We start from the raw sequence: 21,330 nt of genomic DNA, 5'->3' as shown, positions 1-21,330 counted from the left end.
ATAATATCTAGCACGCCCTGAACAGGCAGTGGTTAATCACGTGACATGTATGAACTCATTTAATTCAACAAGGGTAGCTATATGATCATGCTCACGTTATGGGAGAATTTTGAGACACAGGTTAAGTAACTTGGCTAAGATTGTCCAGGCAGGGTTTGAGTTAGGGTGGAATCTGTCTTCAGTAGGTTGACTTCACAGCCCATGTTCTTCACTGTATACTAGCTCTTGTCACTATTGATTAAATCTGTGTGCTTAATTCATCTGCATAACTCTCCCTTTTTATAGTAAATCCTTTTTAGAAATGTTAATGTAGTGGCCATTAAAGTCATTGGCCAAAGGTCAATAATAAATGAAAAGGTGCTCAACTAGCAGTCAGGAGAATGTCAGTTGAATTACTACAATACCAGTGTTTTACTGTCTGGTTGAAAAAGTTAAACAGATACACAGCATCCAGTGCTGGCAAGGCTGAGGGTTAAAGGAGACCTAGGCATATATGATGGTGGGAGTAAAACATTGCCTCAACTGGTAGAGAAAGTATCTGGTCATATTTATTCAAATTTTGAATAAATATACCATTTGACTAAACTCCTAGGACTTTATCTTACATAAAATCTTCAGTACACAAGGATATATATGTACAAGGATTTTTTTTTATGGTGTTATTTGTAAAGGTCAAAAAATCGTGGAAACCACTTGGAAGTTGGAAACAGCTTGAGTAAATTATGTCACATACATAATATTGAAATTTTGGAAAGCTGAAAAGATCCTTTTCTTCCCTCCTGGATAGGGACCAACTTGGAAATAAGACCTAAGAGACAGACAGAGGAAGATAGAAAGATTACCTTTATTAATGATAAAGCTGATTGACCACAACAGGTTACCTGTCTCTTTACCATTGAATGAGACTGACTTACACGCACTCAACCACTGGTTGCTGGGCAACCGCACAAGACCCCCTGGGAAGGACAAGGCAGGGAGCATAGAGCAGAGAAGGCCCTTTCTAAAGGCAGACCTGACCCCAAAGAGGGACGTTCAGAAGGTCTGAACTAGGCATGCTCAGTGTCCCCTCTCAAATTTACAAGTTGGCTAAGTCATTCCTCCTTCCCAGGGGAGGAGGGACTGAGGGGGTCAGGGTGGAGACCTTTCATATCTTCCCTTCTAGGGAATGGAGAGGAAATTATCTTATTTCTATGGAAAATAGAAAACATTCCCCACTTCAACACATATTATGGAATATCATGCAGCTTCAAAAAAGTACATACTAGCTCAGTGTGAACAGATGTGGAAAGATGTCTGATATCTTGTTAAGTGAAACACTAAATTACAAGGTAATTTTTTTACCATGATTATATTAAAGGAGAAACCGATATGTATGGGTATGTTTTTATAAACATAGAAAAAAGTATTAAAAATTGACTCCAGTTTGCAAAGAAGTATGGTGGGTGGTGTGTGTAGAAGGTTGGGGATGGGGGGAGACCATGAGCTTTTTTCACTGTATATCTCTGTATCTTTCAGTTGTTAAAATGAGCATTTATTAATTTTTTATAAGAACATAAAATGAGATGAAAAAGAACCACCATGGCATCTTCAATTGACCCCATTTATGTGTAGTTTTCCCAGCTGCCTGGAAGAAGGACGTGAAGTTCTTTTGACATATTTCATCTAGTTCTCACAATATAGGATAATAGTTTGATTAGTTTGGATGACTTTTGTCTGTTTTGTATGAGTCATTTGATTTTCTGATTTGTTTTTATTTTTATTTAGTTTTCTTTTTAAAGATTTTATTTATCCATTTGACAGAGAGAAACACAGCGAGAGAGGGAACACAAGCAAGGGGAGTGGGAGAGGGAGAAGCAGGCTTCCCATGGAGCAGGGAGCCTGATGCGGGGCTCGATCCCAGGACCCCAGGATCATGACCTGAGCCGAAGGCAGACACTTAACAACTGAGCCACCCAGGCGCCCTTCCTTTTTTTTTTCCTTCCTTTAGATTTTTTATTGTTATGTTAATCACCATACTTAACATCATTAGTTTTTGATGTAGTGTTCCATGATTCATTGTTTGTGCATAACACTCAGTGCTCCACGCAGAACGTGCCCTCCTTAATACCCATCACCAGGCTAACCCATCCCCCCACCCCCTCCCCTCTAGAACCCTCAGTTTGTTTTTCAGAGTCCATCGTCTCTCATGGTTCGTCTCCCCCTCCGATCTACCCCCCTTCGTTCTTCCCCTCCTGCTATCTTCTTTTTTTTTTTTTTCTTAACATATATTGCATTATTTGTTTCAGAGGTACAGGTCTGTGATTCAACAGTCTTGCACAATTCACAGCGCTCACCATAGCACATACCCTCCCCAATGTCTGTCACCCAGCCACCCCATCCCTCCCACCCCCCACCACTCCAGCAACCCTCGGTTTGTTTCCTGAGATTAAGAATTCCTCATATCAGTGAGGTCATATGATACATGTCTTTCTCTGATTGACTTATTTCACTCAGCATAACCCAGGCACCCTTCTGATTCATTTTTAAACCTTCTACAAAAAGTGAGGTGTACAGTGAGCTGGACCTTTTTAGTAGGTCTTCTGCCAGTTGGCAAAGCTCTTCCGTGATGGGGTGGTGAGTGTCGGAGCCAAAATGTAGCCAGAGTTAGTCAGCCAGCAGGTAGGTCAACAAAGTATTAATAAAGACATCTTAGGTCACATTGGGCATGGAGTTCTGAATCCATTTATAAGGTGGAAGCAGATCTGTCTGTAGAGTTAGGCACCTCAGCCATAGTACCCCCGCCCCCATGTCTGCCCTCTGTGGGCCAGTTTCTTTACCTATAAAATGAGGCGCTTGCACCAGATAATTGCTAGTAGTCTAAGATTCTCTTGTCTATTTTGTGCCTGATTTAAAATCTTTAATTACTCTGAAATAGACTTACTAAACTGCCTGTTACCTCCCAGTTAGCAATATAAGTTGAAGTTGTAGTTCTCAGACCTGGGCTGCACATTAGAATCATCCAGGTACCTTAAAAAAAAAAAAAAAAAAAAGATGACTGGTGTTCCCCCAAATTCGGAGTGGGCCCTAGAATCAATCCTTTTTATTTTTTGTTTTATAAATAGCTCCCTGGTTGATTCCAGTGTTTAGTGTGAAGAGTCATTGCCTTAGGTCTTGTGCAGTAGCTGACTAGTGGGCAAAATAACATCAAATAGTCTACGTAGTAGCTCATTAGCTGACTTGACAGTTTATAGCTAACCTAATACACAAAGTACTTTCACCTCTTATTTAGTTACCATTACAATCTTGTGAAGTGCATGTTGTCATTATCCCATATAACCTTGTAAGTGGTGGGAGACTCTTAGTGCGGGTTACTTTTCACTATGGAACCCAGTTGACAGAAGGCAACTGTAGGCTCAGCTGGGTGGATTTGGGTCATGTGAAAAATTATACACACGCACACACACACACACACACACATACACACACATATAAACACATTTATATAGGTTATATATTGAATATATGTTATGTATATACATCACCAGCCCACCATACACCTGCTTCTAGTGGTGATCTCTGTCTGTGTATAAAACTTGATATACTCGGGATCTGGTCAAGATTATAAAGCCACAATCAAATCTGTAATCAAAAACCTCCCACAGGAGCGCCTGGGTGGCTCAGTAGGTTGAACGTCCAACTCTTGGTTTAGCTCAGGTCATGATCTCATGGGTCATGAAATTGAGCCCTCTGTACTCAGCAGGGAATTTGCTTGAGGACTCTCCCTCTGCCCCTCCTCTCTTTCTCTCTCTCTCAAATAAATAAATCTTAAAAAAAAAAACCAAACCCACAGACCTCCCCACAAACAAAAATACTGGACCATATGATTTCATTGGTGAATTCTACTGAACATTAAAAAGGAGGATTAGTAACAGTCCTTTTTAAACTCTTTCAAAAAACAGAAGAGAACACTTCCAAACTCATATTATGAGACCAGCATTACCCTGAAACCAAAACCAGACAAGGACACCACAAGAAAAGAAAATTATAGGCCAATATCCCTGGTGAACAGAGATGCAAAAATCTTCAACAAATATTAGAAAACCAAATTCAATAATACGACAAAAGTCAGATGCCACAATCAAGTGGGATTCATCCCAGGGATGCAGGGATGGTTCAGTATCTGTAGACCAATCAACATGATTCACCACATTAACAAAATGAAGGATAAAATCATTTGACAAAATTCAACATCCATTTATGATAAAACTGACAAAGTGGGTATAGAGGGAACATTTCTGACAATAATAAAGGCCACATATAACAAAACCACAACTACTGTAATATTCAGTGATGAAAAGGTAAAAGCTTTTCTTCTTAAATCAGGAACAAGGCAAGGGTGCCCACCCTCACTACTTTTATTCAACATAGTACTGGAAGTCCTTGCCAGAGCAATTAGGCAAGGAAAAAAAAAGGCATCATATTAGGAAGAAAGAAGTAAAACTGTCTCCAATTGCAAATGGCATGATGTTACATAGAAGATCCTACAGACTGCACCAAAAGACTGTTAGAACTGGTAAACAAATTCAGTAAGTTGCAAGATATGAGATCAATGTACAGAAATCTGTTGTATTACTATACATTAATAATGAGCTATCAGAAAGATAAAATAATTCATTTACATTACATAAAAAAAGAATAAAATACTTCAGAATAAATTTAACCAAAAAGGTGAAAGACCTGTACATTAAAAACTATAAGACATTGATGAAAAAGATTGAAGAGAACAGAAACAATTAGATATTCTATGCTCATGGATTAGAAGAATAAATATTGTTAAAATGTTTTCCATACTACCCAAAGCACTCTACAGATTTAATGCAATTCTTAGTCAAAATTCCAGTTGCATTTTCCACAGCAATAGAACAGACAATCTTAAAATCTGTATGGAGCCACAAAAGACCCTGAATAGCTAAAGCAATTTTGAGAAGGAAGAACAAAGCTGGAGGCATAATGCTTCCTGATTTCAAAGTATATTACAAAGCTATAGTAAAACACTATGGCATTGGCATAAAACAGATCAGTGAAACAGAGTAGAGAGGCCAGAAATACACCCTTGCATATATGGTCAGTTAACTGATAACAAAGGAGCCAAGAATGATAATGGGGAAAGAACAGTCTTTTCCTTTTTCTTATATTTTATTTTATTTTTATTTATTTATTTATTTATTTATTTATTTATTTATTTAATTACGTTATATTAGTCACCATACAGTACATCATTAGTTTTTGATGTAGTGTTCCATGATTCGTTGTTTGCATGGAGCACTGGGTGTTACATGCAAAGAACAATGTTTTCAATAGATGATGATGGGAAAACTGGATAGCCACATGCAAAAGAATGAAACTCGACCACTATCTTTCACCATATATAAAAATTAACTCAAAATGGATTAGACTTGACTGTGAGTCCTGAAACCATAAAACTCCTAGAAGGAAACATGCAGTAAGCTCCTTGACATAGGTCTTGGCGATGATCTTTTGGATTTGAGGCCAAAAGCAAAGGCAACAGAAGCAAAAACAAAGAAGTGGGAATACATCAAACTAAAAAACTGCACATCAAAGGAAATCATCAACAACATGAAAAGGCAGCCTATGGAATAGAAGCTATTTTGCAAATCACATATCTGATAAGGGTTTAGTAGCCTGAATATATAAAGATATCATACAACTCAATAGCAAAAAATAATCTGATTAAAAATTGGGCAGAAGAACTGAATAAACATTTTTCCGCAGAAGACATACAGATGGCCAACAAACACATGAAAAAAGATGATCAACGTCCATCATCAGGGAAATGCAAATCAGCACAGTAAGCTTTCACCTCACACCTGTCAGGATGGCTGTTATCAAAAAGACAAGACATAAGTGTTGGCGAGGATGTGGCTTATATAAAGGGAACCCTCATGCCCTGTTGGTCGGAATGTAAATTGGTGCAAACACTATGAGAAACAGGATGCAGGTTCCTCAAAAAATTAGAAATAGAACTACCATATGATCTAGCAGTTTCACTTCTGGGTATTTATTCAAAAGAAATGAAAACTCATAACTTGAAAAGATATCTGCACTCCTATGTTCATTGCAGCATTATTTGCAGTAGCCAACACATAGAAGCAATCTCAGTGTCCATTGATGGTTGAATGGGTAAAGAAAGTGTGTGTGTGTGTGCGCATGTGTGCCTGTGATGGAATATTATTCAGCCATAAAAAAGGAAAATTGCCATTTGTGACAATATGAATGGACTTTGAGGGCATTATGCTAAGGAAACAAGATACAGAAAGACAAATATCATATGAGCTCACTTCTATGTGGAATCTAAAAAAACCCCAAAACCTCATAGATACAGAGAACAGAGGTGGGGGCTGGGGGCTGGGCATAATGGGTGTAGGGCGTCAAAAGGCGCAAACTTCCAGTTATGAAACAAGTAAGTCATGGGGATGTAATATATGGCATGGTGCCTTGTAGTTAACAATACTGTGTTGTGTATTTGAAAGTTGCTGAGATAGATCTTAAAAGTTCTTATCACCAGAAAAAAAAATGTGTAACAATGTGTGGTGATGGATGTTAACTGGACTTATTTTGGTGATCATTTCATAATATATACAGATATCAAGGGCGCCTGGCTGGCTCGGTCAGAAGAGCATGTGACTCTTGTTCTCAGGGTCATGAGTTTGAGCCCCATGTTGGGCATAGAGATTACTTAAAAAAGTGAATAAATAAAAACTTAAAAAATATATATATACAAATATCAAATCTTTTTTTATACACCTGAAACTAGTATGTTATATGTCAATTATATCTTAATAAGAAAAGATTATAAAGTTGCCCCAAACATTTCACTTCTTAGGTCAGTGGTGTTTCCTTCTGCAGGGTGTGTCCCTTCTTCCCACTGGCAGTCTAAGCCTCCTCACTCAGACGTTATTCTGAGATGGTCCTCTCTGACCTCCAGCATCCCATCTTACTTCCATCCTACATCCAAGGCTGGCAAAGAATCGCGAGCAGTCGCACTGGACCAGAGTCAGGACACCTTAGTTCTCATCCCGGCACTGACACTCCTGTGGCCTTGTGACCCGGGCCAAGTCATTGACAGTCTCTGGGCTCCACGTCCCTCGCCTGGAAAATGAGATGCTGGAATTAAAGTTTAAGCGAATCATCCACGGTGGCTGAGCAGATGGACTCTGGAGCTAGATTCCCTGAGTTTAAATTCTAGTGTTGCTACTTACTAGGTATGGGGTGTTTGGGAAAATGTCTTAACGCCTTCGTGACTTAATTGACTCTTTTAGAAAATGAATGCCTCAAAGAGCCTCAAGGGGTTGTGAATGTTGAAGGAGTAACACAGAAGGGCTTCAAGCAGTGCCTGGAATCTAGTTCACGCCCTACTGCTAGTTACTGTGCTGCTGCTGTTGTCCCTTTCAACTGGCTCTCAGTGGAATTAATTCTGGTGGGGAGATCACTTCTCCAGAGGATATGGGTGGGTGTTTGTGGACAGGGTTTTCAGGACTCCTCACGTGGTCCCGAATTCTTTTCAGTCTTCCCTTCCTCCTTGGCCCGAGATGAGAAGGATATGATTTATGGGGTGGGAGACAAGCTGGAGTCAGACAGATCCTTACGAACCCTGTCACCCACATATTTGAAGGTTTGACTCTGCCATGGCTCAGCAGACGGCATAAACATCTTTTTGCCCTTGTATCCACTGGAGTTCATTTTTAAAGCGTTTTAAATCTAAATCATAACTAATGCATGACATGGTATTTACAGAATAGGGTAGGCCACAAGTCTTCCTGTGCGATCTAAAGGAACCAAGTACACAGGATGGTTTTTTTTCTTCTGCGAATTAAGAGAGGGATTATCTCATTCCAGAGGGACTGGATGACGCACTCTGAACTGGGAGAAGAGGCTTCTGATGTGAGTGCACAAACTGCGGAGAGAAAGTCTGTGGAAGCCTCAGAGAACAGTTGTGGCAAAGGGCGTTGAGCCCGGCAGCTTGATTCAGGTCCCTGCTCCCCACCCTGCAAGACTGAGGGGCAACCTCAGGCAGTGGCTAAGTTTAAGTCCCGGTCCTGCTCCGTACTTGGTGCCTAAGATTCCTCAGTAGGACCTTGAGGCTTGCTGAGAAGATTAACTGAGGTAATGGGTGTGAAACATTTAGAATAACAGCCAACAGATGTTAAACTCAGAAAATGTACACGCTCAATGAATGCCTATTACTACTTAAAACTTGTGTGTTTGAAACAAAGCCTAAGGCATAATGAACTTTCTCACCATGTGTAAACCCATTGTAGGCCAATGAGCTTTTTTTTTTTTTTTAAAGATTTTATTTATTTATTTGAGAGAGAGCCAGAGCGCCTGAGAGCATGAGTGGAGGGGGGAGGGGCCGAGGGAGAGGGAGAAGCAGACTCCTCCCTGAGCAGGGAGCCTGACGGGGGGGGTGGGGAGGTGGGGGGAGGTGTGGGGGTGGTACTCGATCTCAGGACCCTGGGATCATGACCTGAGCCGAAGGCAGACTCTTCTTTTATTACATAACATTTTATCTTTTATTTTTTTATTTTTTATTTATTTAAATTAAATTAGCCAACATATAGTAAAACATCGTTAGTTTCTGATGTAGTGTTCAATGATCAGTTGCATGCTCTTTACATCACGTGCCCTCCTTAATGGCCATCATCCAGTTCCCCCATCCCCCCACCCACCTCTCCTCTGCAACCCTCACTTTGTTTCCCAGAGTCCAGAGTCTCTCATGGTTTATCTCCCTCTCTGATTTCTTCCCATTCATTTTTCCCTCCCCTGAAGGCAGACTTTTACCCGACTGAGCCACTCAGGCGCCCCTGCCAAAGAGCTTTTGACAGCTGTGGGGGCAGGGGTGGGAGGCAGGGCTGGTAGCTGGGAAGCCCCTCTCCTGTGTAGTGGGCTGAGAGACCCCTCCAGGGAGTAGGAGGCTCCCACTGATGCCAAGACTCACAGCTTCCTCACAGCCTTGCCTTTGGGGCTTGCTCACTTTCCATACGTGGGAGCAAGGAAAATGAAGTCTGTTTCATCCCAGGTGTTTGAGTAGAGGATTTTTACTGAGTGGTGTGATGGGTTGAATTGTGGTCCCCCACCAAATCCAAATGTTGAAGTCCTGATGAACTGTATTTTGGAGGGAGGGGCTCTAAAGAGAAAACTAAGTTACGGTGAGGTCATTTGTTGGGCTCTAATCCAATGACTGATAGCCTTATAAAAAGAGGAAATTTGGACACAGACACAACAGAGGAGAGCACAGGAACACACAGGGAGAAGGTGGCCCATCTACAAGACAAAGAGAGAAACCTCAGCAGAAACCAAGCCTGCCGACACCTTGAATTTAGCCCCGTAGCCTCCAGGACTGGGAGACAATAACTTTTTTTTTTTTTTTAAAGATTTTATTTATTTATTTGAGAGAGAGAGCATGAGAGGGAGCATGAGAGGGAAGAGGGTCAGAGGGAGAAGCAGACTCCCTGCTGAGCAGGGAGCCCGATGCGGGACTCGATCCCGGGACTCCAGGATCATGACCTGAGCCGAAGGCAGTTGCTTAACGAACTGAGCCACCCAGGCACCCACTTTTTTTTTTTTTTAGGATTTATTTATTTATTTTAGAGATAAAGAGCTCATGTGATGGGAGTTGAGGGGCAGAGGGAGAGAGAATCTCAAGCAGACTCCATGCTGAGCTCAGAGCCTGACATGGCGCTTGATCTTACGACCTTGAGATCATGACCTGAGCTGAAACCAAGAGTCGGCCCCTTAACTGACGGAGCCACCCAGGTGCCCCAACAATAACGTTCCTTTGTTTAGGCCTCCCGGTTCTTGGTACTTTGAGGTGAGGGGAAGAGGTAGGGTGGACTGAGTGAGAGCTTAGGTTTTCAGCCCCAGCTCTGCCACTCGCTAGCTTTGTGAATTCAGCCACCCGGACATAACCGTTTTGATTTTCATTCTCCTCCCATGTAAAGTGGGAGTCAGCTACTTCAAAAAGTTGTTACAAAGCTTAAGTCAAATCATTTACGTGAAGTTTTAGCACTGTGCCCGCCATGTGGTGAGCAGTGAATGGCATTTATTGTTACGGTGGGATGAACTGTCCATTAGAAGCCTGTGTGGTTAGGGGTGCCTGGGTGGCTCAGGTGGTTAAGCATCTGCCTTCGGCTCAGGTCATGATCCCAGGGTCCTGGGACCGAGTCCCGCATCAGGCTTCCTGCTCATTGGGGAGTCTGCTTCTCCCTCTGCCCCTGCTCATGCTCTCTCTCTCGTTCTCTCTCTCTCTCTCTCTCTCTCTCTCTCTCTCAAATAAATAACATCTTTAAAAAAAAAAACCTGTTTGGTTATAAATCACGCACAATTGATGATCAATTTTACATATTTGCTTATGTACAAGGTTCGAAAAAAATCAGCTCATTACAAATTTCAAAGCATTTCGTGCTGATGTTCCAAACTGCTTGGAAATGAAAGCACAACAAGGATCTCTTTGAAAGCGCAAAGTAGCTGAAGAGTATGGTACAAACACTTTTTGTTCTGTGGTACTGAAGGGAATAGCATTTCGTGTCGTCTTCCCCAGCCACCTTTATTTGTAGGAGGTCATGCAAAAGAGTACTGTTTGTGGAGGAAGAATGGCTTGCCTTTAAGTAAGGAATTGTTTAATTAGATTGGTTTTGTCTGGGAGCAGATAAGGCAGTGTTGCTGAGAGAAACATTCCAGCCTTGGACGGTCGCCTGCGCCTCATTGGTGAGCCACGGTCGTAGAGGAAACAATTTTAGACTGTTAATATTTGCTGTTCGGTAAAAATAGACGGCTTGCATCTCTTCATTAGGACGAAGGAAACTTTTTTTTTTTTTTTGCTCCTGGCAAAGTTCGTTTCTTGGAAGAATATGAAGGCCATGGAACAGAAATCCCCAAATAACGCCTTTCTAGCAGTATATTACAGCAGGAGGATTTAAGACGTACATTTGAAAATTGCAGCACGGTTTGTGCTTTGGTGAAACAGGGAGTCAAACCCTTGGGTGTGTGTTTTTCTTGCAGTGACTTTGAATTCTTGCAAGAGTCTTGGAAATTGAGCTCTTGTTGAATCTGAGGTATGTAAGGCTTGCGATTGTGGAGAGTCTGATCAAAACAGCTGTGTTTTACCGTTTCCTTATGCATAAGGACCCGCACAATGCTTTAACTGTGCAGAGCATACTGTTGAATATCACAAAGCTCAGCTTTCTTTTCCGCTCAGGACGGGGTGCATCAGCACAACAGTAAAGACATCCCACGTGTTCCTTTTAAATGTGAAGAGTTTATTCAAGAGCATCGTGGTACATATTTTTATTCTCTTTGGCCGTCCACACTGTTACCCTTGACATTTTGCCACCTATTAAACATGTTTTTCTTTAAGAGGAAGCTTGTGACAGGTTTTTTTTTTTATTTATGCCCAATTCCTCCCTAAACTTTATCTGCCGTAGGTGCTGATAAATGCAACCTTGAAGCTAGAGTATGTAGAATTGAATGCAGATTTCTAGGAGTTTCTTAGATTGTCTTTGTGTGTGTGTGTGTGTGTGTGTATGTGTGTGTGTGTGTGTGTGTGTAAGAAATTCCACATGGAGTTTACAACTATAAATTGTAAAAAGAAATTTTACAAAAAATTGGCCTGGATTCCTGTCACCCTGCAAAACAGCCAGATTCCATTTTGCATGTTATGTTTGCCTTTTTCCTAATGCCACTGTTGTTTTTTTTAACACAGTTGTAAGCATACATGCAATTTTATATTCTGTTTTTAATTAGTTATAACAAATGCTTTTCATTTTATCATAGGTGCTTTATAATGCCCATTTTTATTTTTTTAAACATTTTATTTATTTATTCATGAGAGACAGAGGGAGAGAGAGAGAAAGAGAAGCAGAGGGAGAAGCAGGCTCCCAAGGAGCAGGGAGCCCAATGCGGGACTCGATCCCAGGACCCTGGGATCATGACCTGAGCCGAAGGCAGACGCTTAACCATCTGAGCCACCCAGGCGCCCAGTATAATGCCCATTTTTAATACTGTTATACTGTATGGGTTTACCATTAATTACTACCCGCCTTGTCCTGTGTTTGAAAGTTAGATCTTCCTTCATTTTGTCTTATAAATAATGCCTTCACATCTTCTTAGCATTTTGCTTTTTGTCATCCAGTGAATTGATTTCCAGGAATTGGTTGAAAGTATAGTATTATAGCAAATACTACCACAGTACTTTCAAAAAGGATTATAACGCAAGGTGCATCCTTGAGTAGTTTCATGTGTTAACCTATGTCTTTATTAATTGTTGAACTTTTAGGTCCCTTCTTCTACTAGAAATAATATTGAGGTAAATATTTTTTATGTAAAATTTTGTGCACATTTCTAATAGGGGTGATGACAATGGGTTGAAAATTTACAGCCACGGGTAGAGATGCAAAAAAATGTAACTTTTAAATTCCTCCCGGCTAAACTTAATCTAGCTTTCAAGCAAAATTGCCAGTTATAGGCAGCTCCCTTCCTGTCTAAGGCTGGTTATGTTAAAGGTTTGTCTACCTCTCCGGCTAGGAATAAGCTAAGCCCTGAGGGGTCTAAAGACCTTGGTAGCCTTGGTGAGGGCTTTGAGTCCCTGTGCCATTGGCGCCTTGCTGGCCTGTACTCAAGTGGAGCCTCTCCTTTTGGTTTTGGGTGTTGACCTCTTGCACCTGTTTTGTCCGCTGTACCCTGTAGCATCTTCTGTGGCTCCTGATGGCAGGTTCATACTAGTATTCTCTCCTCAGTGCAACTGCTGGAACCTCTCAGGCCTGCCAGCTCTCCGCTGGTCTCTCTGCTGTCCCCAGAGCCTGGGAGAGGGGCCGGAGTTGATGCCTCTGGTCTGTGTACTTCATCACCCTCTGAGCCTCCTGGAAACAGTGCTGGCCATCCATCTCCCAGGGCAGCATTCCCAGAAGCCCGGCGACCAGTCTCTTACAGAGATACACGCATCATTCCCCCAGACTCCTTTCCTAAATTTGTAGAGGCTGCTTTGACTTTTTTCAGCTATATCTCTACTTTAGGTTTATGAAACCCTGTTTGGGAGCTGGAAAACCCAGACTTTGACTCTTTGTCATAAGCTGCATTGCCACTCCCTGCAGAAGAAAGGACGCATGGAGAATTCTGGCAGCTGCCTGAATGTTGGGTGGGAAAGGGAATCAGTACAAGGGCAGCAGGGAGGTGGTGACTGAGGAAGCCAGTTCGTAATAGCTCAACAGAAGTTACTGTGTATTGAGTTATTCTACCCATAATTTGTGTGTTAATGTAGTGGGTGTAGAATAATATTAATAGCAGGTGCTTGTCAGTGCCAGACATTATTTCAAGTAATCTTAAGTAGTCTTTAGTTCCAGCAGCCTGTGAAGTGATACCACTGTTATTACCCCCGTCAAAAGATCTAAGAGTCAAAATGCAGCAAGTTCTTGTAGCTCTTCAGCCAGTAAGTGGCAGATCCTGGTCTTGCAGCCAGGTATCGGCTCTGAGTCGACTCCTGCAACCATTGGATCTGTTGCTGGTTGTGGGATGGGCAGTCACAAATACTTTGTGTGATGATGATGATGATGATGATGATGATTAATTTAAATTCAATTAGCCAACATATAGTACATCATTAGTTTCAGATGTGATGTTCAATAATTCATCAGTTGCGTATAACACCCAGTGTTCATCTTTGTGTATGATTATTGAAGGTAGATCTTTTTCTCTTGTAATTCTTGTAATTTGACACTCTTCTTATGGAAGTTTGCTCATTTCATAAAAGGTATTTTTTTTCTTTTTTTTACTATTTAGGAAGACATGATCCTTTTATTGTTTTGTTTTTTTCTGTATATATATGTGCATGTGTGTGTGTGTATATATATATATACATATACATATTACTTCACTAACTTAGGTGTTTCTCCAATTTGGATAAAGAGCCCTTCCTAGTTTCAACTGCTAGTAGTCACCTGAGTTTAATATCTGTATCATCTCAGGTCAGTGATTTGCTTTCCAAAGTTGTGTAATTTTTAAACCCTGTTTATTCTGGAAAGGCTCAAACATACACGGAAGTGGAGAGATTAGTAGGATGAACATTCATGTGCTCAGCTCTTGGTTTTCAGCTCATTGCCAATCTTGTTTCATCTATACCATGATCCATGATTTGTTAACTCTGGCTCTCCTGACATGTTGGGCCAAAAAATTCCTTGTTGTGGGGGGCTGTCCTGTGCCTTTTAGGATGTTTTAGCGGTATTCCTAGCCTCTACCCACTAGATGCCAGGATCTTCCCCCTACCACGTCTTCTGGATTATGACAACCAAAACTGTCACCTGGGGGGCGAGGCATCCCTCGTTGAGAACCACTGATTTATACTCACTCCACTCTCCCCATCCTTTCAAGATTATTTGGAAGCAGATCCTATACCTCAAATCAAACCCATTGTGACTTATATTTCTAAAAAACAGTGCCTCCCATTTTACTGGCCCTATATGAGGAAAGAAGCCAAGATCTCATCCTGTTCCTATATGAATTGTCATGGCAGCCTGCCACGGCTGGCCACAGAGATGGTCACAGTTCATACCAGCTACTGAGTTGATATGAAGTAGCAAATGCAAAGAAATTGGTGTCATGCTTCAGCCTATACTTTTTTTTTTAATTGTGGTAAAAGAGACAAAATATAAAATTTTCCATTTTAACCATTTTTAAGCATATGGTACGGTTCAGTGACATTAAGGACATCACATTGTTATGCAACCATCATCACCACACACCTCCAGAACTCTTTTCATTTTGCAAAACTGAAACTCCATATCCGTTAAATAATAACCCCATTCCTTCCACCCCTCAGTCTGTCTACTGTGAATCACCATTCTACTCTCAGTCTCTATGAATTTAATTACTGTATTCCAGGTACCTCACTTAAGTGGAATTACACAACGTTTGTCCTTTTATGACTTATTCACTTAGCATAATGTCCTCCAAGTTCATCCATGTTGTAGCATATGTCAGAATGTCCCCCATTTTAAGACTGAATAATACTCCGTTGCGTAGATAGACTACATTCTGTTTACCCATTCATCCGTTGATAGACACTTGGGTTGATTCCACTTTTTGGCTATTGTGAGTGGTGCTGCTACCATGGGTGAAGAAATATTCCTTCATGACCCGGCTTACAGTTCTTTTGGGTAAATACCCAGAAGTGGGATTGCTGGACCATATATAATTATATTTTTCATTTTTTGAAGAGCTGCCATGTTGTTTTCCACAGTTGGCTGCACCATCCTACACACCCACCAGCAGGGCACAAGGGTTCTAATCTCCCCTCATCCTTGCCAACACGTTATTTTGTGTTGGTTTTTTTTTTTTTTTTTTAAATAATAGCCATTCTTCTGGGTGTGAAGTGGTGTCTAACTGTGGTTCAGCGTGTGCCTTTTAAGATAAACATCTGGTAGTTGAAAAGCAATTCTGTGAGAAGCCTCCTGTAGAACTGAGCAGTGCTGCTGTTTCCACTTTTGCCTTGGAACAGTTTGCCAGGGAACATTCAGATAGCCACCCGTGACTCACTCCCGGGAAGAGGATGGGGGACTGGGTTGTTTCTGTGTGTGGGAGGAAGCTTTCAGTTCCTAACAAAGTCTTGCGTTTTGGCATTAACTACCGACAGTTAAGGGAAATGATTCGGGTTAGGTTAGGAGCAAAGACCATTAGAGCCAGAAGGGACATTAGGGATCAGGTCTCCGAAATCACACGTTTGGCCCCTCACTCCCCCAAAATATTGAAACCCAGAGCACGTACGTCTTCTTTTCTTGACTTGCTGGTAGTGACAGTGTCTTGACGCTGTCCCGAGTATCTGGCATATAGCGTCAACCAGGAAATGTTGGCAGAATTAATCAGTGAATTACCTAAGGTCGCCCAGCTGACACCTGAGAGTCAGAACTAGGGCATTCAGATTATGGTGGCAGAAAAATGGCAGATTGTGTCAGTGATCCAGTGAACCTTTCTTTCCTCTTTATCGATCACTGGGGTGACAAGATCAGATGGAGTGTTTTGCACGGTGAACCTTATTCTTCCTTGCAGGGTTGCAAGGACACACTTTCTTTAAGACAAGCCCAGCTGATGAGACTGTCTGGAGGCTGAGGAGGTCTGGGCCAGCTGAGTGAGAGCCACCAAGCTGAGCAGGGAGCCCGACGTGGGGCTTGATCCCAGGACCCAGAGATCATGACCTGAGCTGAAGGCAGACGTTTAACCATCTGAGCCACCCAGGCGCCCCCATAACTTTGACTTTCTACTTGCCAATTCCTTTACGTTTTGAACCTTGCTAAAATGGTTATTTTTTTCTCCGTGTGTGTGTGTGTGTGAGAGAGAGAGAGAGAGAGAGAGAGAGAGTTGGTGGTGGTGTATTTAGGCTCCAAAAGAAGGTTTGACCGCGGGGAGGTGGATGGGGGTGGGGTAACTGGATGATGGACATGAAGGAGGGCACATGATGGGTGTTATATGCAAGTGATGAATTATTGAACTCTACATCTGAAACTAATAATGTACTATGTGTTGGCTAATTGAATTTAAATTAGAAAAAAGCTATGACCACATCATGTAGGCTGGGATCACAATTCACCTCCTGTCTGTCTTTCAGGGTAGAAAGTGATGGCAGGCAGTAAGCGGGACTAAATTTTTGGAGAGACCAGTGAACACGAATGATCTAATAGAGGGGGAAACTCAGCACAGTCAGTTTTTAAAAACGAAATGAAAGGGGCACCTGAGTGACTCAGTCGATTAAGCAGCCAACTCTCGATTTCGGCTCGGGTCTTGATCTCAGGATCGTGAGTTCAAGCCAAGCACGGAGCCCATTAAAAAAAATAAATAAATAAACAAAAAAAATTCTCTTAAAGTATTTCTGTGAGTCATCAGGGGTTCAAAGTAGTCTTGGTTTTTACTGGGAAAACAAAGTGAGCTCAGGTGCAGCGGATGTTGCTGCCTCCAACCCCACCTCAGCGGCAGCCCTAGTGAATGTCACCAACAGCTACCATTTTCTGTAGTGTGAAAAACTGTGGAGGCTGAATTCGAGGCTCTGTTTAGATATTTGTATCCTCGATCCCTTTTCCATTAAGTGTCTTCCAAAAGTGAAGTTTTCACTCCAAATACTCTGGGAAGTCTGAATCGCTCTTCCACGTGTCCTTAATGATTACATCACTTGATATATTTTGGTTTTAGGTTAAATCAGCTGATCTTTCCCACAGGTATCAGGGAATTATTTTATATTTTCTTGCAGGCCCAGTATTTTTGAGAGATAGTCCAGTGAGATTTTTCTAAGGAAATTTGTTGCCTGTTTTGCACGATTGGACAGGGTTTGGCATTGGATGTTTAAGGCGGGACTGTTTCTTTTTATGTGTGGATTTTTCGTGCCACCCCTTGAGCTTGAGCAACGCTCTTGTTAATTTGGTGTTAATTTAAAATGAGCAAACTTAGAGTCAAAACAGCTGACTGATGACTTTGGAGAGCGGCATTTAGTTTTTTAGGTATTCAATGAAGGAAGCTTCATGGATTTGATTCATTTGCGACTCTACGGGAACAGGTGTTTATCATAGGATAGCACTGGGGGTGGGGGGGTGGGGGAAAGAGACCCAGCAAACTGACCTTGCAGTTGCTGAGGCCCTTGTACATTCAAAAGCCCTGTGTGTGTGGGTGGAAAAGCCACCTTGGCTAGCCTTAAAGGATTGGGAACAAAACTCCGGTTCCTCACTTCTTACACCAGATGGGGGCATGGTGAATTTTCAGTCTCCCAAACCGTTTCCAAACGAACACTCTGCTGAGGAAACAATCCAAGTCCAAGTCTTAGAGGCACCTTGGTGTGGAAATCTGGAAAGAGTAGACGGAATTCGCACACAGGTAAAGGGGTAAAGGTTTTCAGTCTCTCTTTCTTCTCGTCCTGTACAGGTGAATTTTGTGGCATGCCAGGTCTTTGCTCTGTTTGCTGCATTGTGGTTTCGCATCTACTTAAGTCCTGGTAAAACCAGTCCCAATGTCCGGCACGCATTTGTCACCATTTTTGGCATCTATTTTGTCATCTTTTGTTTTGGCTGGTGAGTATGAGCCTCAGAAATTCTCGTCTTTATCATTTGGGTGTTTTGTGGCAGTATTCTTGGCACTTCCCAGGCACCGAGGAAAGAAATGTATTTACTCCTATTGTAGCAAAATGGGGATGTCCCAGGAATGTCCATTTACTCTTAAGAACCTAGAACCAATAAACTACCCGTTGGAAGTCAGTTCTGTGAATTTTTCTACAAATTATGCTTCTGCTGATCTCCCCCTGGGTCGTGTAAATAGGATACTATAAAGTTTTATTTCCCGGGTGAGGAACCTTTCCTACCTGTTGTAGATATTGGTGTTTTTCTTTCATTACTGCTAGGGGTAATTGGTGTTAGTCCTATGCCTGGAGTAAAATAAAAGTTTTAGTGCTGGTTTGAGGAAACACGAGTTATTTCTCAACAGAGAGGGCCTGTTGATGACACTTTCCTCTACCAGGTAAGCTGGCCAATTACCCTGGGAGTGGCCCTTCTGGGGCGGGCAGGTTGGGGGGGGAGTTCTAGGAACCAACCTTTCTAGATTGACAACTTAAGGAAATTTGTGAATTTATTTAGGATACTAGAATACTGCTCTTCCGCCTCCAATAAAAATTTGAGAAAGAATGATGAGTATTTTGAAGCAGCTACCAGGTGAAAGTCTTGGTATCTGGGAAAGGTCAGTTTGGGTCCAGGTGCTTTAAAATTAAAAAAACAAACAAACAAAAACACTAAAACAAAAAGTTCTAAAGAAAGAATACTTCTGGACTCTCGGTTGTATGTGTGCAAAAGTATAAGCATTCCATTTATGGATTGCTGACATTCCCAGCGCTGCCTTTGGCTGACTGTGTCGTGACTTCCTCCTGCCGTTTCGAGATCTAGTACCTTAATTACACAGAGCAAAAATACTTGATTTATTTTCTCTTACATAAACACTAGTTAACGGCTCACGCACTTCTTGGTGGGGGTGGGAGGTGGAGTGGTGGCATCATGGGGGTCCAGTAGGTCTGTTAATTTGGAATATAATCAGTGCTTCTCTCCGTCATGTCTTAAAGGTACTCCATACACCTTTTTGTGCTGGTGTTAATGTGCTATGGGATCATGGTCACCGCAAACGTATCCAGTATTCACAGGTAAGGTTGTGGGAGCAAACCAGGCCGCGTGAGGTTTTTTGTGACCTCTGAAATGTGTTTCCAGGGTAAAGGGGTACCTTCCCCATTTTGCCGGCCACAAGTGGCATATCCTAAGTTCTCTGAGAGTGTCAGAAGGAGAGGTGGGGACCCCTAAATGCTGGGAGCATTCAGAGGACGCTTTGCAAACGTGTCAGAGTAAAGGCAGCTCTGTGGTAGCCTCCAAGCTGGAAACAGTCCAAATGGTCACCATAGCAGGATACTACCCCGCAATTAAAAGGGGGGGAATGATTGATAACACACAGTCACATAGATGAAGCCTCAAAATAAATAAGCGGAATGGGGCGCCTGGGTGGCTCTGTCGTTAAGCGTCTGCCTTCGGCTCAGGTCATGGTCCCAGGATCCTGGGATTGAGCCCCGCATCGGGCTCCCTGCTCCGTGGGAAGCCTGCTTCTCCCTCTCCAGCTCCCCCTGCTTGTGTTCCCTCTCTCGCTGTCTCTCTCTCTCTCTGTTGAAAAATAAATAAAATCTTAAAAAAAAAAAATAGGCGGAATGAAGGACGCCACGGAAATTCTGTTCTTGAAAATGCAAACTAACTTGTAGTGGCAGAGATCAGATCAGAGGTTACCTGAGCTGGGACAGTCCGGGGAGATGTGGAAGGGATCAGAGAGGTAGGAAGAAGCGTGGGGAGCAGGTGATGGGTATGTCTGTTACCTGGAATTTGGCTGTGGTTTGGTGTGTACCTATGTCAAAACTTTGTGTACTTAAAATATGTACAGTCAAATGTTAAAAGAGGAAGACGTATTCTTACTATGATATTTTGATATAGAAGTTTTAGAAGTACCTTAATTCTGCCTTGAAGGCAACATGCTTGGATCATCGATTCAGACACCTGGGTATCTGTTTAGTATTGTCTGTGTTTCCCAGGGTCTGTGTGAAACCTCAGTATTAATTCTGCCTTCAAAAGTGCTGGAATGTAAGCTCTATGAAAACAAAGTTTGCTGTTGTATCCTTAGAGCCTAGAACAATACTGGGCACAAATAAGGGCTCAATAAATATTTTTGGAATGACTGACTGAACACCTTTGAAAAGACATTTGCCCTGTTGTGGCTTCTTTTCTGATGACTTCTCTGAAAAAGCAGATGCCTTCTTTGAGCTTTGGAAGGCTCTTTGATAAGACGATTAGCACAATAGTTTTCCTTCTGAAAATCATAGAAATTTAACTTTTTCATATATAATCTTGTAAATCACTTGTAATAAATGTCCGGTTTTCAAGGGAAAATATTTTTTGCATGATTCTAAATTTTATTTTCACCCAACTCTGTCCAGGTGTGCTCTGAAAAAAATGAATTGTAATCATCTCTCTTCTGAATGCCTTCCTTGAAAGGGATTGTGTCACTCCTTCAGAAGGGAAATGGGAAATCCATATTTCTAAGAACAGGTTTTGAGAATGCTTGATATTATAGTAGAATGCTGTCTTTAGTGGGGGTGGGGTGGGGTGAAAATGTCTGGCTTTTCCCAAACTTGAGTTTCAAAGCAATTCAACAATGAATAAAAATGTTGTTGCATCTCTATAGCACATTTGTAACGACCTTACAAATTGTGACTTGTCGGCTTTCGCCACACTTGTGTGATGCTGACGGGATGTGGACCATTTTTCAGAGGGTCAGGAACCGCCATGCACGCTCGCTCCGTGCCAGGCCCAGGGTTCGTCTCTGGCCAGGAATGGAACCCTCCAGCCTTGGCCAAGCTGAGTGGTTTCCAGACAGGCTATGACTGCTCCACCATCATAATATTGTGGTAGCAGCGGGTCATGTCCTAAGACAAGAAAGAATGCCCTCTTTCTTTGCTTGTGTGGTTGCCAAGATTGCAGAAGTAGGGAGTGGTTCATAGTTCCTGATGGAGGGAAGTTGCTTCCTATTGAGGCAGGGGAAGAACATTAGCCTGGAAATCTGGCTCTTTCTAGCAGCGTGAGTTCAAATAGTTCTCACAGCTTCTCTGTACATCAGATTTCCCACCTCTAAAAGGTGAGGTTTAAGTTTTCTTCAGGATCAGGATTTCATGGTTCTTCGTGAATTGTTTTCTTCCCCTGGCTGAGCCAGTTAGAAGAGTTCTGTCCTTTGGCT

At 42.0% G+C, this 21,330-nt stretch overlaps 1 protein-coding gene across 3 annotated transcripts in view; it reads left to right on the top strand.

Moving 5' to 3' along the window:
• Positions 1–21,330, top strand: part of MBOAT1 (membrane bound glycerophospholipid O-acyltransferase 1) — a 122,237-nt gene that overhangs the window by 40,439 nt on the left and 60,468 nt on the right. For 2 of the 3 annotated variants that reach the window (XM_025890839.2, XM_025890840.2), the window contains exons 2-3: positions 17,950–18,095; positions 19,130–19,207. In XM_025890839.2, the coding sequence (XP_025746624.1) occupies positions 17,950–18,095; positions 19,130–19,207 (224 nt within the window). Of the gene's footprint in view, positions 1–17,949; positions 18,096–18,449; positions 18,538–19,129; positions 19,208–21,330 lie in introns of those variants that run through there. The other variant, XM_073877628.1, reaches the window with a different exon arrangement.

The sequence above is a fragment of the Callorhinus ursinus genome, unplaced genomic scaffold (assembly GCF_003265705.2).
Source record: "Callorhinus ursinus isolate GAN/ISIS: 27379988/994484 unplaced genomic scaffold, GSC_fseal_2.0 scaffold26, whole genome shotgun sequence".
Classification (NCBI taxonomy): domain Eukaryota; kingdom Metazoa; phylum Chordata; class Mammalia; order Carnivora; family Otariidae; genus Callorhinus; species Callorhinus ursinus.
The sequence above is the reverse complement of the archived record's forward strand: the minus strand, read 5'-3'. Positions and strand labels throughout refer to the sequence as shown.